This window comes from Eleginops maclovinus, chromosome 9 (assembly GCF_036324505.1).
Source record: "Eleginops maclovinus isolate JMC-PN-2008 ecotype Puerto Natales chromosome 9, JC_Emac_rtc_rv5, whole genome shotgun sequence".
Classification (NCBI taxonomy): domain Eukaryota; kingdom Metazoa; phylum Chordata; class Actinopteri; order Perciformes; family Eleginopidae; genus Eleginops; species Eleginops maclovinus.
In genome coordinates this window covers 29,118,377-29,146,292 of record NC_086357.1, presented here as the reverse complement: position 1 = coordinate 29,146,292, position 27,916 = coordinate 29,118,377, and the positions used below count along the sequence as shown (strand labels likewise).

General features: G+C 44.6%; 3 protein-coding genes across 3 annotated transcripts in view; 2 read left to right on the top strand and 1 right to left on the bottom strand.

Annotated features, from left to right (window-relative positions):
* LOC134870126 (protein sel-1 homolog 3) overlaps positions 1-3,849 on the top strand; it is a 16,966-nt gene extending 13,117 nt beyond the window's left edge. The window contains 2 exon segments of the mRNA XM_063892162.1: positions 155-221; positions 889-3,849. Of these exon segments, the coding sequence (XP_063748232.1) occupies positions 155-221; positions 889-1,058 (237 nt within the window). The 3' untranslated portion in view covers positions 1,059-3,849.
* Positions 3,850-15,671: 11,822 nt separating this feature from the next.
* On the bottom strand, positions 15,672-27,916 carry slc34a2b (solute carrier family 34 member 2b). Its single transcript, XM_063890660.1, has 13 exons — positions 27,885-27,916; positions 27,113-27,160; positions 26,894-27,019; positions 26,561-26,689; positions 26,296-26,439; positions 25,788-25,899; positions 25,514-25,709; positions 19,175-19,270; positions 18,850-18,961; positions 18,055-18,222; positions 17,527-17,643; positions 17,020-17,144; positions 15,672-16,823 (listed from the first exon to the last, which is right to left on the bottom strand). Exons 2-13 carry the CDS (start codon positions 27,156-27,158, stop codon positions 16,275-16,277), a joined length of 1,920 nt encoding a protein of 639 aa, XP_063746730.1. The 5' UTR covers positions 27,159-27,160; positions 27,885-27,916; the 3' UTR covers positions 15,672-16,274.
* Positions 19,885-22,877, top strand: LOC134869260 (E3 SUMO-protein ligase ZBED1-like). The gene is made up of 4 exons (XM_063890747.1): positions 19,885-20,408; positions 21,147-21,832; positions 21,978-22,094; positions 22,337-22,877. The coding sequence occupies exons 1-4, from the start codon at positions 20,241-20,243 to the stop codon at positions 22,344-22,346; spliced, it is 981 nt and encodes a 326-aa protein (XP_063746817.1). The 5' UTR covers positions 19,885-20,240; the 3' UTR covers positions 22,347-22,877.

Genomic DNA, 27,916 nt, shown 5'->3' with positions numbered 1-27,916 from the left:
ACACACACATTAAGTAACACACACATCCTGGAACCCTGTGGACCCCCCCGTCCCCCTCCCCCCACTTTAATTATTGAAGTCCTCATCACGAATAAGGCATCACAGACACTATGGAGACATGTTATTGACGTCTTTTCTTCTCTTTACTTTGCAGACATATGCATCGCTCCTCTCCCTCCTCCTACTCCTCGCTGTCCTCCTTCCACTGCAGAGCTGCCTCCGTAAGTCTCAGCTCCTCTCTGCTCCTCTCAGCTCCTCTCTGCTCCTCTCAGCTCCTCTCTGCTCCTCTCAGCTCTTCTCTGCTCCTCTCTGCTCCTCTCAGCTCCTCTCTGCTCCTCTCTGTTCCTCTCTGCTCCTCTCAGCTCTTCTCTGCTCCTCTCAGCTCCTCTCTGCTCCTCTCAGCTCCTCTCTGCTCCTCTCAGCTCTTCTCTGTTCCTCTCTGCTCCTCTCAGCTCTTCTCTGCTCCTCTCTGCTCCTCTCAGCTCCTCTCAGCTCCTCTCTGCTCCTCTCAGCTCCTCTCAGCTCCTCTCTGCTGCACCGGCACACACCCGCCACAGGGGGGAGCAGCTCCTCTCTGCTGCACTGGCACACACCCGCCACAGGGGGAAGCAGCTCCTCTCTGCTGCATTGGCACACACGCGCCACAGGGGGGAGCAGCTCCTCTCTGCTGCATTGGCACACACCCGCCACAGGGGGGAGCAGTCTCTACACATCTCAGTTCCCTCTCAAAGTATTCAGAGGATTGTTGTCACACAATATGCATCTGGGTTAAATGGGGGAGAAAGAATCAAGACAGGAGGGTTAAGATGGGGGAGAAAGGATCCCGACAGGAGAGGTAAAGTATGATGTGTCTTCTGATCCTGACCGGCTGTCTCCCCCCCCCTGCAGAACACAGAGTGTGTGCTCGGAGGACGTCACCTGTCAGACACCTGAACAGAGAGCAAAGCATCATGGGAAGACGCCTGCGCCCCATCCTGCAGGCCTGCGATGTGTGTGTGACGGTGTGTGGTGTGTGTCTGTGTGTGTTCTGCACCACCCTCCTGCACCACCTGCTGTGATGGACAGAGGGAGTTCCTCCTGCTGGGTATAAGGCTTCAGGGAGGGGGGGTCGGGAAGCAGAGGAAAGACAGTTACACAACAGGAGGGGGGGTTATTTTCCCAGCTGTGTATTCTGTTTAAAATGTCTGTTATCAAAGTCAGTAAACATCCTGCAGAGTGCTTCAGCAGCGGGAGCTGTTTCTATTGAAGAGTATCTCATTTATCTTCTCACTAAGTGATGGAAAACACAGGATGAGTAAAACAGGAAGTAGTTTTACTCCAATTACTGACATGAAACCAATCACTGGGTGCGGTCGAATAGTCCAAAAAGTCTGCTCCTATGGTCTACCTATCTACTGTTCCTTGAATCGTCTCGGGGTTAAGGTGGAGCGCCTTTGAGCGAACATTATTGACAATGGCGACGACATCCTGCATCACGTTCTTCAAGCCGATGTGTTTAGCGCACAGTTGCTCCTGATGCAAAATACAATGGTATTTAAAAATCGAGCTACCAAACTCACAGACTTTGTCCGACACAAGTGCAGTAAGGCCTGCTCTCTTACCGACCATGGCCGGGGCTCCATCAGTCGTGATGCCAGATAGGTTTTCCCACTTCAAACCGTTCTTGTCCAGAACTTGCTGCACTGCCATAAACATATCGACACCTTTTGTTGTCCCTTTCAGTGTTTCAAGGCTCGCTAGTTCTTGGCACACTTCAAAGTCCTCACTGACGCCTCGCAAAAACACCAGCAACTGTGCTGAGTCAGCTATGTCGGTGCTTTCATCGATGGAGAAGCGACCAAGCAGGGCCCGCGGGCCCCAAATTAGGCAGCCATGATGCAGGGGTGGCCAACCCGCGGCTCTCGAGCCGCACACGGCTCTTTGCCCAGTCTCACGCGGCTCCTCAGTTCATATGGAATTTTAATTGTGGGGTTTTTTTTGCGCATATGTATCCAAGTTCAAAAAGGGTTAACGACACACAAGTTCCAGGCCAATCGTTACACAGAGTTTTCGACACAGAAGTGCTTTAGCCAATCAGAATGCAGATCCTGCAGTACAGGGGGTGGGTTCTACTGCACTCGTGATGTGACAGGGAAGGGAGAGATCTGCTTCTGAACGGCGAAAATAAACTCAGATAAAACCGTAATAACTCAACACAAAGCTGTCAGATCCAAACGGTAACACTTTGCAGTTGTAGAAGTGTGTGAGAGGGCCTGTTCACGGAAAGCTGGCCACCGACACAGAAGGACTCCTGAGTTGCTGAATCGCGATAACGACATAAGAGAAAGTGCATCTCTGTCAGCAGAGCTTCTGCCAGTCACAGGGTAAACGTTCAGATAGTTATCATGAGGATAACTATCTGAAACACACTTCATTTATTTTTAAATAACTGTCATGAGGCAGTATTTGAACCAACCTTAGTCATGGGTTTGTTTGAAATATTGTAAGATCTGTAAAGGAGTGTTCAACGCAATGAATGCCAACTTAGTTCAGAGAAGCAACATGCAGTAATATAACAGTAGTTTTCACATGATGAAGTGAGAGTGTGTGTGAGGCAGTGCACACACTCTTAATGGCTGACAAAAACTGGCCTCTGGTCTGAATACTTTGTCAATATCATGGTGTGTGACATTTACAAGAGGTCTGGCTGAGCAGAGGTGTGTCTGTCTGTGTGACGGAGTGTGTCTCTATTGGTGTGTGTGTGTGTGTGTGTGTGTGTGTGTGTGTCTTTGAGTGTGTGTGTTTGTGTGTCAATTATTATACATTTTTAGATTTTCATTTTCTATGTGTGAGAGACAGAGAGGGGCACAGAGGAATAGAGTGAGGGAGCACACCAGTGGCGTAGCTATACCTATTTTAGGTGAACTTCGTAGGGTGACCAGATTTGAGGTGGCGAAAAAGAGGACACTTGCGATTGTTGGGGGGGAAGTCTAAGTACAGTAGACTTCTGTGCAAAGCGCCATTCAATTTAAGTACACGCTTAATGGTCCCTTGAAAAACAGTGAAAACCGGACGTTTTCATGAATTTATAAACCCCCCCGGACAGGACATAAAAAGAGGACATGTCCGGGCAAAAGAGGACGTCTGGTCACCCTAACTTCAGCCCACCTAAAAAATAAATCCCACCCAAATGAACATTTTGAAATTGAAAAGAAAAATGTATATATATTTTTATGTCTCACATTAGTGTTGAGGGTTGTGCCCCCTCCCCTTACCAAGACCACACAGTTCTATTGTGTAGCCTCTTCATGTTGCTCTCAAAGTGCACCAGAAGCATGCACCTCACTGTAAAGTGTTTTTAAACCTCTGCCCGGGGAAGCATGCCCACGGACCCCCCTAAAGGATGTGAAGTCCACCCACCCAAACTTCAAAACTAGCTATGCCCCTGGAGCACACAGAAAGGGTGAGAGCAAAAGAGAAAGGGCAAGAGAGAAGTGGGGGGACATGCATCCACGATGTGTGTATGATGTGGCTCTTTGCAGTAACACAGTCAAATAATTGTCTCTTCGTCTCTGACTGGTTGGACACCCCTGATCAAGAGAATCAGAACAGCTGTTATCATGGCGGCCACTGAGGGACCTCCGGGTCATTTCGCTCCGTTAGGAACCTTCCTGAGATAAACTGACTATTCCTCCGCACCCAAGCACTTCCAAAATGAATCAATCATCATGAACACTGAATGCATAACAATGACAACCTCAGACCGCGGGGAGAAGAACCAGAGCTGCAGTTCCTCAGACGACCACCAGAGAATCCAAACTCCTCTGTGTACGAATCTACATCACAAATAAACATGTACTTTAAAGAGTCCTCTCCTGCTGATGTTCAGGTGTATATCAGTATGTAGAGTCTCTACTTTAAAGAGTCCTCTCTGCTGATGTTCAGGTGTATATCAGTATGTAGAGTCTCTACTTTAAAGAGTCCTCTCTGCTGATGTTCAGGTGTATATCAGTATGTAGTGTCTCTACTTTAAAGAGTCCTCTCCTGCTGATGTTCAGGTGTATATCAGTATGTAGAGTCTCTACTTTAAAGAGTCCTCTCTGCTGATGTTCAGGTGTATATCAGTATGTAGTGTCTCTACTTTAAAGAGTCCTCTCCTGCTGATGTTCAGGTGTATATCAGTATGTAGAGTCTCTACTTTAAAGAGTCCTCTCTGCTGATGTTCAGGTGTATATCAGTATGTAGTGTCTCTACTTTAAAGAGTCCTCTCCTGCTGATGTTCAGGTGTGTATCAGTATGTAGTGTCTCTACTTTAAAGAGTCCTCTCCTGCTGATGTTCAGGTGTATATCAGTATGTAGAGTCTCTACTTTAAAGAGTCCTCTCCTGCTGATGTTCAGGTGTATATCAGTATGTAGTGTCTCTACTTTAAAGAGTCCTCTCCTGCTGATGTTCAGGTGTATATCAGTATGTAGAGTCTCTACTTTAAAGAGTCCTCTCCTGCTGATGTTCAGGTGTATATCAGTATGTAGAGTCTCTACTTTAAAGAGTCCTCTCCTGCTGATGTTCAGGTGTATATCAGTATGTAGTGTCTCTACTTTAAAGAGTCCTCTCCTGCTGATGTTCAGGTGTATATCAGTATGTAGTGTCTCTACTTTAAAGAGTCCTCTCCTGCTGATGTTCAGGTGTATATCAGTATGTAGAGTCTCTACTTTAAAGAGTCCTCTCCTGCTGATGTTCAGGTGTATATCAGTATGTAGTGTCTCTACTTTAAAGAGTCCTCTCCTGCTGATGTTCAGGTGTATATCAGTATGTAGAGTCTCTACTTTAAAGAGTCCTCTCCTGCTGATGTTCAGGTGTATATCAGTATGTAGTGTCTCTACTTTAAAGAGTCCTCTCCTGCTGATGTTCAGGTGTATATCAGTATGTAGAGTCTCTACTTTAAAGAGTCCTCTCCTGCTGATGTTCAGGTGTATATCAGTATGTAGTGTCTCTACTTTAAAGAGTCCTCTCCTGCTGATGTTCAGGTGTATATCAGTATGTAGAGTCTCTACTTTAAAGAGTCCTCTCCTGCTGATGTTCAGGTGTATATCAGTATGTAGAGTCTCTACTTTAAAGAGTCCTCTCCTGCTGATGTTCAGGTGTATATCAGTATGTAGAGTCTCTACTTTAAAGAGTCCTCTCCTGCTGATGTTCAGGTGTATATCAGTATGTAGTGTCTCTACTTTAAAGAGTCCTCTCCTGCTGATGTTCAGGTGTATATCAGTATGTAGAGTCTCTACTTTAAAGAGTCCTCTCCTGCTGATGTTCAGCTGTATATCAGTATGTAGTGTCTCTACTTTAAAGAGTCCTCTCCTGCTGATGTGCAGGTGTATATCAGTATGTAGTGTCTCTACTTTAAAGAGTCCTCTCCTGCTGATGTTCAGGTGTATATCAGTATGTAGTGTCTCTACTTTAAAGAGTCCTCTCCTGCTGATGTTCAGGTGTATATCAGTATGTAGAGTCTCTACTTTAAAGAGTCCTCTCCTGCTGATGTTCAGGTGTATATCAGTATGTAGCGTCTCTACTTTAAAGAGTCCTCTCCTGCTGATGTTCAGGTGTGTATCAGTATGTAGTGTCTCTACTTTAAAGAGTCCTCTCTGCTGATGTTCAGGTGTATATCAGTATGTAGCGTCTCTACTTTAAAGAGTCCTCTCCTGCTGATGTTCAGGTGTGTATCAGTATGTAGAGTCTCTACTTTAAAGAGTCCTCTCCTGCTGATGTTCAGGTGTGTATCAGTATGTAGTGTCTCTACTTTAAAGAGTCCTCTCCTGCTGATGTTCAGGTGTATATCAGTATGTAGTGTCTCTACTTTAAAGAGTCCTCTCCTGCTGATGTTCAGGTGTATATCAGTATGTAGCGTCTCTACTTTAAAGAGTCCTCTCCTGCTGATGTTCAGGTGTATATCAGTATGTAGTGTCTCTACTTTAAAGAGTCCTCTCCTGCTGATGTTCAGGTGTGTATCCACAGGAGGACGGACCTGCAGTCCGCAGCAAAAGAGCCTCTCAGTATTGATTCATGCTGAGCTGCAGGTCGAGTCGCTGTGGGGGACAACATGTCCCCCACATCTATATATATATATATAGATGTGGGGGACATGTTGTATATATATAGATATAACTAACCCTAACCCTATCTTTTAAAGATAAAAATGTAAATGAGACAAAAGTCAGTATCACAATATGTAATGTATCTTGGGAGGAGCTGGGTTTGGAAAGAATAGATACAATACAAATGTTCTTTAAACGTAAGAAATTAAAGTAAGAATGTGCAGACGAAATAGTAAATGATACTGAATAAAGATATGGGTAAATCTGCACACTGTACCACAATATTTCAGGTATTACAGTACAGTATACAAAGTGGTGTAAAGATACACTGACTAAATAATAAGCGCATCTATATTTGCAGCTTGCACATTGACATAAACACCTAAAGCTCTCCACGTCCTTCTGTTCATCGGTTCCTCTGAGGGTAATATCCCTGAGGGGTTTTGTTGTGTCTCGTGCTAACAGGTGTTTACAGCAGGTGTGATGAGCTCATGGAGGCGTCATCAGGTAAATACGGAGTCTCACTGTTAAACAGCAGCAGCTCCTGCAGGACTGAAGAGGCTCTGTAATTTACACACGGGGTAATTAACCCCCTTTTCTTTCTATCTTTGTCCCTCATGTCGTCTGTGTCTTATAAAGAGACAACAACACTGCTAAACACATGCTGTCATCCTTCACCTGTTTTTGTCTTTGCTAAATGTAATCCATTATCATGCAATTATCATCGCTACATTTCACTACTTCAGTTCCAGTGTGTGACTTGATTTCACTGAATGCCCCGTCCTTTATTCACCGTTTAAACCAGTATTAGTTTGCTGCAGTTAGATTGAGTTTAATATGAAGCTACTGTAGGCCTACCATACAGCTAGCAGCCTGTTAGCTGAGCTTAAAGACTGGATTCATGTAGAAACAGCTAGCCTAGCATGATATGTCAGTGTGTGAACATTATGCAGGGTAAGACACGGCATATCGGTACCTAGTATGCACGGTAGATGCAGGGGAGTAACAACAAAGTAAATCCAATGTCTGAGGCTCATTCTCTCAATACACAAAAGAGCTTCACCTCTTCCTGCAGACTGGAAGATCACCTGTTTCCACTGCATCTGAACGAGCACTCACAAATGGTTTGGCTAAGTGAAGCTAACGCAGGCTATAGACTATAGAAGTGTACCTGCAGGACTCTTTCAATTTGTTTCTTCATGGTTGGATACACGCATTGTAAGTCCCTTTGGATATGTGCATCAGATAAATGAAATGTGGTTAGCTAACATTGGCTAATGGCAGCTAACATTAGCTTACACTAGTCAATGTTAGCTAATATAAGCTACAATAAGCCAATGTTAGCTTTCCTGATGCCAAACCGTCTGTACACCAGGCTCTATGTCTGTCCCCAGCCATTGTGAAGAGCACACTGCTGAGGATTAATACCTGCAAGTCTGCGGGACCCGACAACATTCCTGGTCGAGTGCTGAGGGACTGCGCAGAGGAGCTCACAGATGTCCTCACAGACATCTTTAGCACCTCCCTGAGCCAGACTGTTGTTTCCACGTGCTTCAAGGAAACCACCATCATTCCTGTGCCGAAGAAGTCATCTCCAGCCTGCTTCAACAACTACCGCCCCATCGCACCGACCTCGACCATCATGAAGTGCTTCCAAAGACTGGTCATGAAGCAGATCAAATCCACTCTTCCTCCCTCCCTGGACCCGTTTCAGTTTGCCTACCGAGCCAAACGGTCCACAGAGGATGCAATCACCCCCGCTCTACACCCAGCCCTCACACACCTGGACACTAAGAACTCCTACGTCAGAATGCTATTCATAGACTTCAGCTCAGCATTCAACACCATCATCCCCCAGCAGCTTGTGCGTAAACTTACAGACCTGGGCCTCAGCCCCTCTCTCTGCAACTGGTTGCTGGACTTCCTCACAGAGAGACCACAAGCTCTCCGGGTCAACAACAACAACACATCGAACACACTAACACTGAGCACGGGGGCCCCCCGAGGCTGTGTGCTCAGCCCCCTTCTCTTCACCCTGCTGACCCATGACTGCAAACCCAGCTACAGCTCCAACCACATCGTGGAGTTCGCTGACGACACCACCGTGGTGGGTCTCATCAGCCACAACGATGAGACTCACTACAGGAAGGAAGTGAACCAGCTGGCCCGTTGGTGCCAAGATAACAACCTCTTCCTCGATGTGGGGAAAACAAAGGAGATTGTTGTTGACTTCAGGAGAACCCCCTCCCACCCCCCCTCCCTCTGAACATCAATGGTGCTGCTGTGGAGCAGGTGAGCAGCACCAAAATCCTGGGTGTGACCATCACAGACGAGCTCACTTGGAACAACACCACTGCACTGGCAAAGAAGGCCCAGCAGCGCCTGTACTTCATCAGGAAGCTCAAGCGAGCCTCTTCAGCCTCCCGCCTTCAGGGAGAAAGTTCCGCAGCCTCCGCTCGAGCTCCACCAGGCTGAGGAACAGCTTCTTCCACCAGGCGGTCAGGATGCTGAACTCTCTCCCTCCCTCCCTCTCTCGCTCTCTCTCTATCCTCCGTCCCTCCCTCAATCCTCTCTCTCCCTCCCTCTCTCCCTCCCTCTCTCCTCTCGCTCCCCCTCTCTCCGTCCCTCCCTCTCTCTCCCCCTCTCTCATCTCCCTCTACCCCCACTCCCATCTCTCCCCTGACCTCTCCGCCCTCCGTCCCACCCACCTTTCCCCACAGCCTCAATGGAAATGTAGCAGGACATGAATCCCCCTCCCTCACACACCCGTCCCTCATCCAGCACCAGTCACCTTCTATTCTCTGCTGCTACTGAAAGTATTTTCTGCACTAAAGAACTACCTGCCCTACCGTCACACTGTGTTGATGGTGTCTAATATATGCATTACTTTTTACCCCCCCTTTCTTTCTACGCTTTTATATTCGCACTGTGGGACTGCCAGAAACGCTATTTCAATGTTCTGTATGTTTAACACCTGTGGAGACTTTGACAATAAAGTGGACTTTGACTATAAGCTACAATAACACAGTGTTAGCTAACATAAGCTACAATAACACAGTGTTAGCTAACATAAGCTACATTAACACAGTGTTAGCTAACATAAGCTACAATAACACAGTGTTAGCTAACATAAGCTACAATAACACAGTGTTAGCTAACATAAGCTACAATAACACAGTGTTAGCTAACATAAGCTACAATAACACAGTGTTAGCTAACATAAGCTACAATAACACAGTGTTAGTGTGTCAGTGTTCTCCTCACATTCACTGCTATTGCTCTTCGACACCTTCGTTATCATTTCTCCCTTTAATTGATTTACAGACCATAAAAATGTTCCTTTAGGATTTTAATTTGATACTTTGATACTCAGGGCAGAATATGAGACCCGGATCAACGCTCTGTGCACGAGCTAATTTCCATTAATAATCTAATATATGAGGAGCACTTGTTGAACACCTTATCGAAGGTGCCTGGAATAAAAGTGGGCTGATAGAGGTTTTTATTGTCTGCATTGATAGCTGAGTATTAGGGTGATTCTCTGAAATCAGTGCCCTTTGTGTCCCACAGATTTACCTCAAAGATTTTCATATAAAGTAAACCACAAAATGCATTTTAAAACAAGAAATGGAAAGATCCATGTGTCTTTGCATTATAACAAACATATTTTTAAAATTATGTTTTGAAAAATGTTTTGGGTTGCTGAGGCGTAGAGGTCAGCCAAATGAGCATGTCCCTACTGAGCAAAGGTACTTTTTCATTGAATATAAAACTAATAAAAATAGTCAGTAACCACAAGTTTTTCTGCTAATATAATCATTTTCCTGTCTACTTTAACCTAAATAAAAGAAATGTGAAAAGAATACATGAATTATTTATAAAATAGCACTATTTAATCACGTCCCCCAGCTTTGTTCAACCCCATAACAGCATACCAATCCCCCCCTTTTAAAAATAATGGTTCAGTCCAACTTTCTCAGCACCAGGAAGTGACATCACTCAACATTTCCCCGCTCAAACTGTGAAGAGAGTTAAGTGTGAGCATACCTTCTTACCTATATTTCATTGTTTTTATTGTCAGATTGACATCGTAAAGCTCAACCGTTCATCACTGTTACATGCATAAATGATATTTACTACTGTTTGAGAAAAAGCAAACAATTTTCTTGGAAAAATATATTAATTTCTTGTTTTCCTCATGCCATATGGTGCTCCATACCCTAGCTAATGTGGACTTATGGCTACTTTAAGCTAAAATGTTCAACCCTGTAACAAAAAACACTGTTAGGGTTGAAGGTTGGACTGTTAGGGTTGAAGGTTGGACTGTTCTTAAGCCAGCCAGCCCCTTTTCTCTAAATGTTATTTCATGTTCATTATTTTCATATCAGATGGCTAAATCAAATGCAGAGAGGCAAAGAGAGTACAGGGCGAGAAGAAATGCAGATTCACAGAGAAGGGAAGAATACCTCAGGAAAGAGCATGAGCGATGGAAAAGAGATACATCTCTGAGAACCTTTCTTGTAAGTACAGCACTGAAATTCAGTCAGTACACTTTGGATCATCCCACCAACAGGCCACACTTCACACAGGGGTCATCTATGTTGGTGGAACCCAAGAACCAACCTGCTTTACCTCCATCTCACCATCCAAGCACAAGAGTCCAGCTGCTATATGGGAACATCTGAAATCTGCACTGGACTATGTGCAGACCACACACCCAGAGGTGTCTGTTTTTTAGTGATGGGCCCTGTACGCAGTACAAGCAAAAAGGAAACTTTTTTCTCTTCAGTACAGAGCTTGAAAAGAGAGGACTGAGAGGGACCTGGAATTTTTTCGAGTCCAGTCATGGCAAAGGAGCACCAGATGGTGTTGGTGCTGCCTTAAAGAGATCAGCAGACAACCTCATCAGCCATGGCCGGGACATCAACAATGCTTATTATAACTCTGTAACAGTGTGTTCAACCCTGTTACAGTGTGTTCAACCCTGTTACAGTGTGTTCAACCCTGTAACAGTGTGTTCAACTCTGTAACAGTGTGTTCAACCCTGTTACAGTGTGTTCAACTCTGTTACAGTGTGTTCAACCCTGTTACAGTGTGTTCAACTCTGTTACAGTGTGTTCAACTCTGTTACAGTGTGTTCAACTCTGTTACAGTGTGTTCAACTCTGTTACAGTGTGTTCAACCCTGTAACAGTGTGTTCAACTCTGTAACAGTGTGTTCAACCCTGTTACAGTGTGTTCAACTCTGTTACAGTGTGTTCAACCCTGTTACAGTGTGTTCAACTCTGTTACAGTGTGTTCAACTCTGTTACAGTGTGTTCAACTCTGTTACAGTGTGTTCAACTCTGTTACAGTGTGTTCAACCCTGTTACAGTGTGTTCAACTCTGTTACAGTGTGTTCAACCCTGTTACAGTGTGTTCAACCCTGTTACAGTGTGTTCAAACCTGTTACAGTGTGTTCAAACCTGTTACAGTGTGTTCAACTCTGTAACACTGTGTTCAAACCCTGTTACAGTGTGTTCAACCCTGTTACAGTGTGTTCAACCCTGTTACAGTGTGTTCAACCCTGTTACAGTGTGTTCAACCCTGTTACAGTGTGTTCAACTCTGTTACAGTGTGTTCAACCCTGTTACAGTGTGTTCAACCCTGTTACAGTGTGTTCAAACCTGTTACAGTGTGTTCAAACCTGTTACAGTGTGTTCAACTCTGTAACACTGTGTTCAACCCTGTTACAGTGTGTTCAACCCTGTTACAGTGTGTTCAACCCTGTTACAGTGTGTTCAACCCTGTTACAGTGTGTTCAACCCTGTTACAGTGTGTTCAACCCTGTTACAGTGTGTTCAACCCTGTTACAGTGTGTTCAACTCTGTAACAGTGTGTTCAACTCTGTAACAGTGTGTTCAACTCTGTAATAGTGTGTTCAACCCTGTTACAGTGTGTTCAACCCTGTTACGGTGTGTTCAACTCTGTAATAGTGTGTTCAACCCTGTTACAGTGTGTTCAACCCTGTTACGGTGTGTTCAACTCTGTAACAGTGTGTTCAACCCTGTTACAGTGTGTTCAACCCTGTTACAGTGTGTTCAACCCTGTTACAGTGTGTTCAACTCTGTTACAGTGTGTTCAACCCTGTAACAGTGTGTTCAACTCTGTAACAGTGTGTTCAACCCTGTTACAGTGTGTTCAACCCTGTTACAGTGTGTTCAACCCTGTTACAGTGTGTTCAACCCTGTTACAGTGTGTTCAACCCTGTTACAGTGTGTTCAACCCTTTTACAGTGTGTTCAACCCTGTTACAGTGTGTTCAACCCTGTTACAGTGTGTTCAACCCTTTTACAGTGTGTTCAACCCTGTTACAGTGTGTTCAACCCTGTTACAGTGTGTTCAAACCTGTTACAGTGTGTTCAACCCTGTTACAGTGTGTTCAAACCTGTTACAGTGTGTTCAACTCTGTTACAGTGTGTTCAACCCTGTTACAGTGTGTTCAACTCTGTTACAGTGTGTTCAAACCTGTTACAGTGTGTTCAACCCTGTTACAGTGTGTTCAACCCTTTTACAGTGTGTTCAAACCTGTTACAGTGTGTTCAACCCTGTTACAGTGTGTTCAACCCTTTTACAGTGTGTTCAAACCTGTTACAGTGTGTTCAACCCTGTTACAGTGTGTTCAACTCTGTTACAGTGTGTTCAACCCTGTTACAGTGTGTTCAACCCTGTTACAGTGTGTTCAACTCTGTTACAGTGTGTTCAACCCTGTTACAGTGTGTTCAAACCTGTTACAGTGTGTTCAACCCTGTTACAGTGTGTTCAACCCTGTTACAGTGTGTTCAACCCTGTTACAGTGTGTTCAACCCTGTTACAGTGTGTTCAAACCTGTTACAGTGTGTTCAACCCTGTTACAGTGTGTTCAAACCTGTTACAGTGTGTTCAACTCTGTTACAGTGTGTTCAACTCTGTTACAGTGTGTTCAAACCTGTTACAGTGTGTTCAACCCTGTTACAGTGTGTTCAAACCTGTTACAGTGTGTTCAACTCTGTTACAGTGTGTTCAACTCTGTTACAGTGTGTTCAAACCTGTTACAGTGTGTTCAACCCTGTTACAGTGTGTTCAACTCTGTTACAGTGTGTTCAAACCTGTTACAGTGTGTTCAACCCTGTTACAGTGTGTTCAACCCTGTTACAGTGTGTTCAACCCTGTTACAGTGTGTTCAACCCTGTTACAGTGTGTTCAACTCTGTTACAGTGTGTTCAAACCTGTTACAGTGTGTTCAACCCTGTTACAGTGTGTTCAAACCTGTTACAGTGTGTTCAACCCTGTTACAGTGTGTTCAAACCTGTTACAGTGTGTTCAACTCTGTTACAGTGTGTTCAACTCTGTTACAGTGTGTTCAACCCTGTTACAGTGTGTTCAACTCTGTTATTTGACACATTTTCATAAATGTTTTGATAATAATAACAAATATTAGATACATGTTTGTTGAACTGTATGCAACATTTAGAGGACAAGTAGAAAATATACGAAAGCCTAATGTTTATGTTAAAGTATATTTTCATGATTTATGAAGACCGCTTGTACGTTAAGTTGCCATATCCTACTTGACAGTCAAATTATTATTATTCAGAATCACATAAAATATACTTCCAATAAGTTATCTTACACAAGGGACAGGTGATTACCAAGGCACTGGAAGAATTGCTTTGAATATGTTTTAGAATTATAATCATACAGGAATCAAATTGTCCTGTTATGGGATTGAATTTAAAACAACCTAAGTGACAAAGAAATTCCTAATAATGTTTGGGATTTAATGCCTAAGGTGGGAAAACGTATTTTCTCAGAAGTTCAAATAGTCCTTCATCAGATGCAATGTTCAGAAACACATTGTATAAACCAGAGAACCCAATGTGCACCGAATTCAGAGAATCACCCATCAGCAATCGATAGTAAGACCTTGAATAACTGATAATATTAAACTTGCAGTCGATGGTTAACTTTGACCAGCTTCAATAAACCCTGACAATCCTCTCAATGGATTTACAGCTTTCACACATCTCACTCTTCAGGGTTTTCACTGAACCCAGAGAGATTAAACACCATGAAGGACTAAAAGTGAGTTGCATCAAGTCACAGACACAATCACGTCTGTAATATTGATTTGAAACTTGTCTGAGTTACTGAACAGTCTCAGTACATCAGAGAGGACAGCGTCTCCTGTAACTCACCTCTACTCAATGTCTGCAACCTGCAATTAAACGAAGAAGCCCATTGAAATACCATCTAAATTACACTGATCTCAATGAACACATTCACACACTGACAGGGAGTCACTGTAGTAAGCGCCTTGAATAGAAGCACTGTCAGAGTTTCAGAACGTGTGGGGGAGTGGGGTAGTAGTTCTGGGATTCAGGGGGAGGGTATGGTCGACCCACCAGTACCACCACAGAGCTGGTACTCTGGTACTGGTCACCTTCTATGTCTAAATGAACCTAACGTTTAAGGAAGTGATGATCTTTATACTGAAACAGTTCATCTTGGACGTCCTGACAGACATAACTCAGAAAGCCAGAGGGGTATCTGAGTGTCGGAGTGTGTGTCTGTCCTCAGGTGACCGTCTCTGTGGACCTTCACCTGCAGCTGTAAACTGTAAACCTTCAGCTACCGTTGATACTCAGATTAGCTCTGTGGTTGTTAATGCTGTAAAAGAGATACCATAAACAATCTGATCCATATCAGAGGAGGACTGAGGGGGAGGACCGGAGAAGGAGCCGGGGCGAGCTCCTGAGCCCTGCAGGACAAGACTATCAGCATCATGTTCACTGTGGTGCATTAAGAACACCCTCTGTTCACCCCCAGTCTGCTTCTCAGACAGACAGACAGACACAGACAGACACAGACAGACCGTTTTATTCATACATATACATTTTATTCTATACCGTCACTTTTTACATTTCTAATTCAAATTCAAAGACATAAAGGAGATTTAATATCAGAGTAAATTATAGTCCTGCTCTTTAACCCGCTCAGATCTGCAGCCCGATCTTATTCAGCCAGCGTGTGTACAATAATCTGACTGACTACATCTCTGAGGTGAAAGGCTCTCAGCTGATGTGGATTACATTTTATTACTCCATTAAATCTTCCTGCCTGTTCTCCATCTCTGCCTTGTGTACCTGGAACTTGTCTGTAGGTTATTTAGAAATAGACCTCACATGCTTCTGGACTTTGATATGAAACTGCTTTCACATCAGTACGCTGCTCCCAGAGATGTGAGGACGATGCCCGACACGCTGTTAACGTGTGATGCACATGCTAAGGGGGGACTTTACTGTGATTGGACTAACGAGGTCAGACAATAACAGCAGCTTTACTAACCAGGTCATCTTAACCACCCTGACAGATCGGACCCGATACTTTCAAAGAAAAAAGAGATCCGACCAAAAGTGATTTTGGTGTTTGTGTTTTGAGATTAAAGACCAAGTTCTTACTTTAATCTAAAACTTCTGAAAAATATTGTTGCCCTGAGACTTTTGTTTCTCTGAAAATCTCAGAATTCTGATTATTTTCTCCAAAGTCAGAAATTTGAGATTTTGAGAAAAATAAAATCCGAAAAGCGAAAAAGAAATCTAAATTATGAGACAAAAGTCAGATATTGGATATCTCCCTTTTGGTCATGTGACCAAGAGAATGACCGAAATCCTCCTCCGTAGATTGGTCACTACCATTGTCTCATAATCAGTAATCAGGCACTACCTATTAAACCCATTATTATACCTGGATTTTATAGCAGACGGACTTTGCCCGATGTTTCCGTCTGAAGTCAGATACTGCTGTTCAAAGGAAATCAGATATCAGAGCAATCCTCCGATTTAAGATGCCTCTGATTACATCTATTAATAATTAACCTTGACCTCAAACCATCTGTGTGCTTTCTATATGACACATACATGAGAACACGTTAAAAGAAGGCAACGTGTTCATCTTTACAGGCGGTGTAAAAGTGGAAGAAAAGAATGAACCTCTGCTTTTAAAAATAGGATTTGTTTTTAATTTACAATATCATAAAGTCTTCAATACTGACAACAATATCTCAAATGTTACATTAAATATTTTAAATTTCAATGCTTGAAGTTAGAGAAAATAAACCGACGACCTCTGAAACACACGATACAAAATATAAAAATAGGTGATGACATTCAGAACCAGCGGGTCTGGACCCCTAGAGGTTAGTGGCCTTCACTGCATCCACCGTGTCCTCTTCTTTCGACATGCCGTGATTGTCGTACATCTCCAGACTCTTCCTGCTGTTCCTCCTCTTCCCCTCCTCCTCCTCTTCCTCCTGGTCGCTCCTGCAGCACTTGCAGCAGCAGCAGCAGCGCCTCCCGCAGAACCCGGACAGTGACGTCACCATGGCGTCCCACGGCTCCATGGAGTGCAGCGGCCGCGGCAGGAACTCCCAGGTCCGCAGGATCCCGGGCAGGAAGCGTTTGCAGCGCGACTGCATCACGTTCACGACGATCACGAAGACCACCAGCGCCACGATGGGAACGCCCACGCCGACCAGGACCTGCCAGCCGGCCAGAGAGAGCCCGAAGACGCCCAGAGGAAGGACCAGGAAGCAGAGGAAGAGGTAGAACGCGGCGAACCAGCGATACTGGGCCGTGTGGTTCCCCAGGCCGCGGGCCAGCCGGATGGGCAGCCGCATGAACGGGATGGGGTACCAGAGCATGATCCCCATGATGTTGAAGAAGAAGTGGCAAAGAGCGATCTGCAGGAACACAAATCAGAGCTGTGAGGAAGTATCAGTCCACCACTCGGAGTCATAAGCTAACATTAGCATGCTAACATGTTACAGTTAGCTGCTAAAGGCTAAAAGCTAACTACCGCGCTACCACTGTTCTCCTTCCATAGCTAACAGATACAACACACAGAGCAGAGGCTTTGAGATGCCTCCAGCCTCTCACCTGCAGCGAGTTCTCCAGGGTCTCTCCGGGGCTGGCCATAGCAGCCAGGATAGCCGTGGTGGTCGTGCCAATGTTGGATCCCAGCGTCAGAGGGTACGCTCTCTCCAGGCTGATGACTCCGATACCTGGAGGAGGAAGAGACAAGAATTCAAAGCCACCAAGATAATTATTTACTGTTTAGTTGCTCTATTTTAAAATGAAATAAAACACATTTAAATGATTTATACCAATATAAGAAGGGAGTCACATTGTACTTATTGAATCGGTTTTATTACAGTAATGGTTTATTCCTATCGTTAAAGATATGAATGCTAAAAAAAACATTGCTATATCTCTCAATCTACCATTTAATAAAGTAATTATCCATGTGATATGAGTATCACACAGTTTATACAGCTCAGTTTTGGAAGGTTTAAAATATATATCTTTGAGTGACGTCTGAAGTATTAGACGGTTTGAGAGAAAAGTAATGATGTGATTAACAATATATTTCACCCAAAGTCTTACCAACTAGAGGCGTTATGGCGGAGGTGAAGACGGAGCTGCTCTGAACGATGAAGGTCATCCCCGCCCCCACAAACATGGCGAGGTATCCAGTGACCCAGGCGAAGGGGAATGGGAAGTCTGCAGGGAACAGGAGAGCATTACAGGAGGCCCTCTGGAGAGTCAGCCCTTACCCCTCATGGTATGACCCTCCATCCCTTTGGTGTAGGACGCTTTGAACGCTCCATGAAGACTGCTGGCTCTCTCAAAGGGATTACCCTGAGCTCAGGGTCCAGCGCTCTTCTGTGTCTTGTGTTATTATGTGTTAAAGAGTTCTGAAATATATATATATCTCCAGGAGTTTCCTCACAGCGGTGTTTGTGCCTCAGCTCCTCCATCATGCTGCAGGACGGGTGGACCTGCATGTGAGTCAGAAGCAGCAGCAGGAGGTCTGTACCTGTGCTGCTCATCAGGCATCACCATGCATGGAGGTGAGCTGACTATCAGACAGGCTGGAGGTTGAGGTCGTCAACACAAAGTGGTTTTAGTTACCTGTGTTGAGCACCTTCTTGATGACCACGGCCACCTGGCCCTTCAGCATGGAGTTGAGCAGCTTGACGATGAGGATGAGGCAGGAGCAGAGGACGAAGAGGGACAGGGCCAGCAGAATCAGGCCCACCACCAGGTCCGGGAGGTTCACGTTGGCGAAGATGTGTTTACCTGCAGAGAGAGGACCAGTATTAAGTTTGCCTGCAGAGAGAGGACCAGCATTAAGTTTGCCTGCGGAGAGAGGACCAGCATCAGAGCGTCTACTGAAGGCTGGTCTCATCAGTGGGAGTCACAGCCTTTCTTTGAGATGTACAGCTGCTCAAACATTTGTCATTTGAGAAAGACCAGAACCAAACCAATCCATAAATCCACATAAAATCCCCTTCAGTCCTTCTTTGGTATGTAAGGAAAAGTATTTATCTATAAGTATCTGCCTTTAGCTTAGAATACACTTCAGAAGTAGTGTTGCTGTCCCAGGGATACTTCTACAGCCTTAGCCTCAGCTCAAACCTTCAACAGTTTCTGCAGCCTGCACAGGGCCTGTCATTCTGATGATGTTATCCTGTTTTTTAAACCCCACACAAAGGCCTGTGTTTTAAGGGGGTTTCTGTTCTGGTCAGGCGGCCCTCAGGTGCTTCAGCAGCAACATGAATGGAGCCTTTGAGCAGGTAGAAACCCTCCGCTGAGTCACTGAGGACTGAAAGGAGGGGATTGTGTGGACATCCCAGCCTGAAGGAGCTGCTGTGTCTCATATATCACTCAGCCTCAGATCCTCAGAGACTCAGACTGCATGCTTACATCTCTGCTGGTAGTCGGTCCAGGACGAGTTCATCTGGGTCCAGGTCAGGTTTCCGTCCTCCCAGCAGACGATTCCGGCGCTGCAGCTCTCCACTGTCACGTTCCAGAAAGTCTGCCCGGCAACAACAGAAAGGCAATGGTAATTAGGAAGTCACCGTGATGATCTCTGAAAACGTAGCGGTCCTGCTTTATAAAATAACAGCATGAGCTCACAGCCTGTGGTCACAGCCGGACAACATCAGTGATTAACAGCAGGGTAACCACAGTGTGTGTGTTTACTGTGTGTGTGTTTACTGTGTGTGTTACAGTATGGGATGCATCTCACCGTGTTGGTCTCCTTCTTGCACCACACTTTGATCAGACTCTTGTTTCTGGCTGCTGGGTCACCGGTGGCTATCCCTGTGATGACGGATTTATCCAGCTGATAAAAACACAAATAACACATTTTGAAAGTTCCTAAATAATCAGAATCAGAACTCTTTATTGGTCGCACAGCCGGCACGTTATCAGTGTTACAGCAAAGCCACATAGCAGGTAATCGTTTAGCATGTTACATACTGAGTAAAAGCACAACGTAGCAATACGAATACAGACAATAAGTACACAACCACGGCTACAAATCAGGAGCAGCATTCAAGAGAACGTATTAAGGTTTAGAGAGATTAGAAAAAGGTTGTTTTAGTAGAATTACAAAAAAAATGGTTTATCACACATCGCATGTTAATGACCAGGGTTCCTGCAGTGTGTGAGCTAATGACCAGGGTTCCTGCAGTCTGTGAGCTAATGACCAGGGTTCCTGCAGTGTGTGAGCTAATGACCAGGGTTCCTGCAGTCTGTGAGCTAATGACCAGGGTTCCTGCAGTGTGTGAGCTAATGACCAGGGTTCCTGCAGTGTGTGAGCTAATGACCAGGGTTCCTGCAGTCTGTGAGCTAATGACCAGGGTTCCTGCAGTGTGTGAGCTAATGACCAGGGTTCCTGCAGTCTGTGAGCTAATGACCAGGGTTCCTGCAGTGTGTGACAGTGTTAATTTCGTTGACGAAGACTATGACGAAAAATATTCGTCAACGAACCTTTTTCACGGACGGAAACTAAATAAAAACTAAATAAAAAGTCAGATATGATGACGAAGACTGTGACTAATATAACGGACACGTTAGTCAACGAATAAAAATAAGACGAACATATTAGGGAGGGACGAATGGAGAAGAGATCCCATCAGAATTACTTTTTTTGTGTGACAAGTTGGGAAGAAATCCAATCAAAAGTTAGTTGCCAACCGCCATAAAGAAGAAGAAGAAAAAGTCCAATCAGAGCGAGTCTCGTAGAAGCAGCCTTTTTGCAGCAGTCATTTCAAAGGGCGGCAAATGACTTAAAGAATTAGCCTAAAGAAATGTCAGAACTGGGAAGAAAAAGAAGAATTGATATCTGGTCACACTTTACTTATCATACTAATGAAAACAAGACCACCTGCCAGCCGTGTGGAGCCAAAATAACTGGAAAAAACACGACAAATTTGAAACGACATTTGCAGTCGGTGCATCCAGAGATACATGCGAAGGTAAGCATACACGTTATTTTATCACATAAACCACTGTGTTTGCGCTAAACTTGGAATAAAATAGAAGCTAAATTAAACCACCAGAATTCACGTGGATGTGTTGTTAGCTATTTTTTACAGTCTATGGTTGTTAGCCTAGAAGCTATCATGAGCTTCGGTTCGCTAGGCAAAACATAAAAAGTTTGTTTTGGGGCACTGATGGCAGTCAGGATTATCTCTAACTAGCCAGCTATAAGATAGTATTGTTCAGTCCATGTCTATAACATGCTTTAATTGCTACTTGGATAATTTCAGTGAATGTTTTTAAGGTAAGATGAACGATAAGATCATTAACCTTTACTGTGATGGAATAAAATAGAGGGGGGGGGGAAAACAGAATTCATGTGGATGTCTTGTGAGCCTAGAAGCTAATATGCTTCGGTTCCTTCCGTTCGCTAGGCAAAACGTTAACATAAAAGGTTCGTTTTGAGGCACTGATGACAGTCAGGATTATCTCTAACTAGCCAGCTAATATTGTTCATTTCAAGTCTATAACATGCTTTAATTGCTACCTGGATAATTTCAGCGAATATTATTAAGGTAAAAGGTGAACTATAAGGTCATTAAGCGTTACTGTTCAGTGGGATGTTGGTTACTAACGGCATCGTTTACGAGCCCGCTAGTTTAACACAATCTCCGTGGAAACTACACTTGATTACTTGATTCACAACTTGATTCTCCCTTTATTCTCCCTCACAGATACAGAAGACGTCTGATGACCATGGGCCAAGGGGAAATAAAGCTAGTGCTGCTAGTGCAAGTTCAACCCAGCAGCAGACTATCTCTACAGCTTTCCAAAGTTCTTCAAAGTACAAAATGGAATCAAAGGAGCAACAGACCAAGGAGCAGGCCATAGCCAGATGGATTGGACGCACAGGTTTACCACTCACAACAATTGAAGACGAGGACTTTGTGCAAATGATGGAGATAGTAGATAGGAGACTAGCAATTCCAAAGAAAACTAAAATTAGCAATTTGATTGAAACACAATATGAACATGAAAGACAAAAATTCAAACAGAGACTGGCTGCTGCCCGGAGAGTATCCATTGGCCTTGACTTGTGGACAAAAAAAGGACTGACCGCCTCATTCCTTGCTATTAGCGCATGCTACTTTTGTGTTGAACAAATCAAACCTGCACACATATTGTTGGCCCTTGAACAAGTAGCTCACCCACACACTGCACTGTCTATTAAGGCATGTGTGGACGAATGTATACAAGAGTGGGCCATACCGAAGGAGAAGATCCTGACGGTAATAACGGACAATGGAAGTAACATGGTGGCAGCCTTTAAAAACACCACAGCAGAAGAAACCAGCTCTGAGGCTGACTCCCCTGGGTCCGAAACCGCGATGGAAAGTGACTCTGAAATTGATGACCAGCGGTGAGCCATGTTTAGTTTATTATTTTACATTATAGTCAATTATCACATGAATGATGTCCCCCCTGCCACACACTACGTATATACAGACCCACACCAGACACTTTATTAGGTTTAGACTTATTTGGTTGTCTTTTCTTGTTATTAGGTACCATCATGTCGACATGGAAATGGCCCGGACGCCGTGCGTGGTGCATACCATACAACTTGTGGTCCACATGTTGCAGAAAGAAACAACTGTCAAAAGAGTCCTCGATAAAGCAAGGTCTGTGGTGAAGCTCTTTCGCAAGTCTTCAGTTGCAACACAGAGGCTACTAGACCAGTGTGGTGTCATTGTTGTAAATGACTGCCCCACACGCTGGTCAAGCACATTCAACATGGTCACACGACTCCTCACAGTCAAAGATACTGTCTGTCAAATCACAAATGACATGGGATGGGACAGTTTGCTTACTAGTGAGTGGCAAAAGCTTTCATCATTGCGTGACCTACTGCTTCCTTTTGCAGAACACACTAAAACCCTCCAGAGTGACACCACATCTATGTCCCTAGTGGTTCCTGCCCTCTTTGATCTGCTGAGCCACCTAGCTGACTTTGCAGAGAACAGCCGGTACAGAGACCTCGCCACTCTTGCAGAGAAAATGAGATCAAATCTGAACCTGCGTTTTGCTTGCCTCTTGGATCCAACCGATGAAAAGTTCTCACCACTTGCAGCAGCTGCCTGCTTTGTCAACCCAACTGTCTGTGAAATCCTTGTTAATGTTGATGTAGCTGATGGAAATATCCAGGAACTGCTGAAACAGGCAGAAGACTATGTGGTCAAATGCACTTTCCTCCCACACACAAGACAGGAGGACCACCAGTCTGACGATGATGCAGAAGAAGTCATTGAGGAACCAGAACCAGCGCCATCTTCAAAGCAGCCGGTGTTTAGGTTCCTCTCAAAATGCCGCACCACAAGACCTAAACAGAAAACCTCCACAACCAGCGTCAGGCAGCAGATCATTAAGTACAAGGAAGAACTTTCACATCCCATCACTGAGGACACAGGAACAGATTTTCTGGCTGGAAAAGAGTGACAGTTTTTATCACAGTTTAAAACCTTTTGCTTTGGACTTGTTGGCTATGCCAGCTTCTCAAGCTTTTGCAGAGAGAGTATTCAGCATCACAGGTGACCTCACAAGAGGACGGCGCAACAGAGGAAGGGTCAGCTTGGAGCGAAGTGCTTTCCTTAAAATGAACAGAAACAAATAGAACTGTTGTATTCACTGCTATTTACAGCATTACAGCTGTAGCAGTATATGCACAACTTAGAGTTTCCGGTCTGGTATTTGTTTTGTTTTTTGTTTAATATGAGAGCAGAGAGATTTTTCTTGTTCCATGCAATAATGGCATTACAGCTGAGCATGTAATTCACTTGTCTTGAGTTGAGCTCCTTGATACTAGCTCATTGATACTACTTCGAATTATTAACAGAAGAATATTTTGTTTTGTGTGCAATGACATTTCAACCAATGCATATTTTCTTTTAGGCTACATATGTTTTGTTTTTCCTTTTCAAATCTAAGTGATTTTGCTCACAATGCACAGAGTAATAGTTGATGACTAAGAAGATGATGCTTAGTTACAGAGTTGTGTGCTTTTTAGTTTAATGTGATATTTACCTGTATTTTAAATGCTGAGACAGCACAGCAGGGTGTTTTTTTTTTTCATTTACTTGAACATTAAGGAGTATTACAGCCAATACATCTTTTATTCTACTTTTGAGAATTCTTGTTGATTTTGTAAGGCATTGTAGCCTAACAGTAATTTAAGTTATCTTGAGGTACAGTACGTGAACGTTATCAGTAGTGCATTTTCTGTATCTACCTTGTGCAATGGCATTACAACCAATAGTTGTATTATTATTTTTGAGAATTGCACTTTATTTATTTGTTTATTTTTTTTGAGTTAGGTGATTTATTCTTTCAAGATGAAAGACAATATTATTGAAATAGATGTCATATGCAATACATATCATTCAAGGAGAATGCATATCTTTTTCAGGGAGCATGTATATTTTTCAGGGAGAGCAGGCCTTATGCTAACTTTATTTGAGATTATCTTTTGTGAAAAAGCCATGGTCAGTGTTTTTGACATTAAAAGTAAAATAAAATACATGTTTTGTTCTGTTAAATCTCTGTCTGTATTGCATATTCAAACCTTAATACCATTCCAATTCTGGTGAAACATTTATTCAACGAAGTCCACGGTAGATTTAGTCGACTTATCTGCTATTAGGTGGTCTGCTAAAACTAGACTAAGACTAAAAGACTTAAGACTAGACTAAGACTAAAACTGATGATATTTAGTCGACTAAAACTAGACTAAGACTAAAAGATTTCAGATGACTAAAATATGACTAAAACTAAACGGTCTGTTATTCAAAAGACTAAGACTAAGACTAAATCAGAATTTACTGTCAAAATTAACACTGGTGTGTGAGCTAATGACCAGGGTTCCTGCAGTGTGTGAGCTAATGACCAGGGTTCCTGCAGTCTGTGAGCTAATGACCAGGGTTCCTGCAGTCTGTGAGCTAATGACCAGGGTTCCTGCAGTCTGTGAGCTAATGACCAGGGTTCCTGCAGTGTGTGAGTTAATGACCAGGGTTCCTGCAGTCTGTGAGCTAATGACCAGGGTTCCTGCAGTGTGTGAGCTAATGACCAGGGTTCCTGCAGTCTGTGAGCTAATGACCAGGGTTCCTGCAGTGTGTGAGCTAATGACCAGGGTTCCTGCAGTGTGTGAGCTAATGACCAGGGTTCCTGCAGTGTGTGAGCTAATGACCAGGGTTCCTGCAGTCTGTGAGCTAATGACCAGGGTTCCTGCAGTCTGTGAGCTAATGACCAGGGTTCCTGCAGTCTGTGAGCTAATGACCAGGGTTCCTGCAGTGTGTGAGCTAATGACCAGGGTTCCTGCAGTCTGTGAGCTAATGACCAGGGTTCCTGCAGTGTGTGAGCTAATGACCAGGGTTCCTGCAGTGTGTGAGCTAATGACCAGGGTTCCTGCAGTGTGTGAGCTAATGACCAGGGTTCCTGCAGTGTGTGAGCTAATGACCAGGGTTCCTGCAGTCTGTGAGCTAATGACCAGGGTTCCTGCAGTGTGTGAGCTAATGACCAGGGTTCCTGCAGTGTGTGAGCTAATGACCAGGGTTCCTGCAGTGTGTGAGCTAATGACCAGGGTTCCTGCAGTGTGTGAGCTAATGACCAGGGTTCCTGCAGTCTGTGAGCTAATGACCAGGGTTCCTGCAGTGTGTGAGCTAATGACCAGGGTTCCTGCAGTGTGTGAGCTAATGACCAGGGTTCCTGCAGTCTGTGAGCTAATGACCAGGGTTCCTGCAGTCTGTGAGCTAATGACCAGGGTTCCTGCAGTCTGTGAGCTAATGACCAGGGTTCCTGCAGTCTGTGAGCTAATGACCAGGGTTCCTGCAGTCTGTGAGCTAATGACCAGGGTTCCTGCAGTGTGTGAGCTAATGACCAGGGTTCCTGCAGTCTGTGAGCTAATGACCAGGGTTCCTGCAGTCTGTGAGCTAATGACCAGGGTTCCTGCAGTCTGTGAGCTAATGACCAGGGTTCCTGCAGTCTGTGAGCTAATGACCAGGGTTCCTGCAGTCTGTGAGCTACTGCAGGCTTCTTGATTTCATTTTACCTGAATGATGGAGTCTGTGAGCGGGTCGGTGATGACATTCAGCAGGTCGGGGGCGTCCTCTCCGGACTGGATGTTGAAGGAGTTGATGATGATCTTGGTGAGTTTGTACAGAACGCCGGTGGCCACTTCCAGCGGCAGCAGGACCAGAACCGACAGCCAGTTGAAGAAGTCGTGCACGGTCGCTCCAGCAAACGCCCTGGGGGGGAGCAACACGCTGTCAGCCCTGACTGGAGGGACCATCGGACTGCAGCCGTATTATTGTGATGGGGTTTACCTGCGGAACTCATTCCTGTCTCCGGCCTGCATCATGGCCACGATGGTGTTGGTGACGGACGTCCCGATGTTAGCGCCCATGATGATCGGCACTGCAGACTGCACGTCCAGCACTGGGGAGAAACATACCCCTCATGTCAGGCACACAAAGGGGTCCCCTCACAGTCACCTCAGTTCATTACCCCAGGGGGCGCTAAACCTGACTGGGAGTATCATCGCACTGCAGGTGCACATTAAATTAGTTCCAGTTTAATGTGCACCTCAGTTTGTGTACTGAGGGTCCTCTGCATGCAAAACCTCACACACCCAAACATTTACAGCGCAGTGGTTCCTACAAACTGAAGTGTTCTGCTTTCTCTCTTTAAAGCATTTCCAGGTACAGAAGATCCCGTCCTGTCATCCGGCTGAAAGAAATCAGCCTAAATATATAGAGGATAATTCTGAAGCATCCTTTATGTTTCTGTAGACAGAGCAGCCCCCTGTGTGTCGGTGTGTGTGTGTGTACTCACGTCCAGAGGACACCATGCTGACCACGATGGAGGACGAGGTGCTGGAGCTCTGCACCAACACGGTGACTAACACCCCGATCACCAGCCCCGCCACAGGGTTAGACAGGATCACGTTATCCTGGAAGATATCCCCTGCTGCTTTACCTGCATGCGCGCACACAAACACACACACACACACACACACACACACACACAGTGACCGGGTTAATGCAGGAGTCATAGAAGCAGCAGGGATGAAAAAGGGGGATGTTGTGAGAGAGTTTACCCCCGACGAGCTGGAAGGCTGAGCTGAGGACGTCCAGAGAGCAGATGAAGATGTAGAGGAAGGCCAGCAGCATCACACCTTTCACCACACCTGTCAGCACCCTCAGGACCCTCTCCTTAGTGTCCAGATCTGAGGAGAGGAGGACATGACAGACCTTAATGATCCTGTAGGGGTTCAGGAGCTTCACTTCAATAAATAATGAATAAATATGGATTAACATTAGGAATATAAATAAAGACTGAAGGTGTTTGTGAAGGGGTTTAAAGGTATTGTAAAGGTGTGTGTGTGTGTGTGTGTGTGTGTGTGTGTGTGTGCTGGATGGCGCCGCCTCACCTGACCACCTGACCCCGGTGTCTTTGAGCTCCGGGAGATCCCAGGGATCCTCCTCTCTGTCTTCAGACACTAGATCCACCGTGGAGTAAGACGGGAGGACGGAGGACTCCTTACCTGGAGCTTCATCTGAGGAGGGGGAGGGGGAGGAGGAAGAAGAGGAGGAGGGTTAGAACAGGATAACAGTATACAATGATGAAGAGTGAGGATGAGTAAACTCACTGAGGGAGGAGGAGAAGTCTGTCCCCAGCTCAGGACGAGGAGCCATGACTGAGAAGGAGACAATAATAAATACAACAGATCATAAAGCTGTACTTCTAATATCACAACATGGCCATCATTGAGTAAAAGCTGAATTTCCGGTCAGCCTTTCAAAATAAAAGCACGCTATCAGCTGAGGAACAGTCATGGACTCCATTATACACACACACACACACACACACACATTTAAGTTACTTTAGTATCTTCACTTTCTCCGACTGTAAATATATTATAACTTAAAGGAATTTAAGATTACAATATAAATACTAAATAGAACAACAACAGATGTTTTAATAGGTTCAGATACACTTTTATATTAAATATTAAACCCTTTAATAAATGCTAACCAGCACCGTTCTTTACTCCTCTCTGCCTCCAGTCTGACTGATCTGTAGAATAAAAGCAACACCAACAGAGGCCACGCTCCTTTCAGAGGATCACATCTAATCAAAAAGACGCTCCGAAAAAAATAAGTAAAGAGCCAAAATATCCCGCTCACACACACACACACACACACACACACACACACACACACACACACACACACACACACACACACACACACACACACACACATTGTATTTCCACGGATCTAAAACAACAGAAATCTACCCAAATTACGGGAAACAGGACGTGCATATTTAAATATGAACTCTTATTCTCTCGGTCCGTTAAATCGTGTTCTCACAGATTCACTGATCGGCAGGTGAGGCGGCGGCGGAGGGATACACACCTGCAGAGAGAGAGGAGCTTCACCTGGAGGAG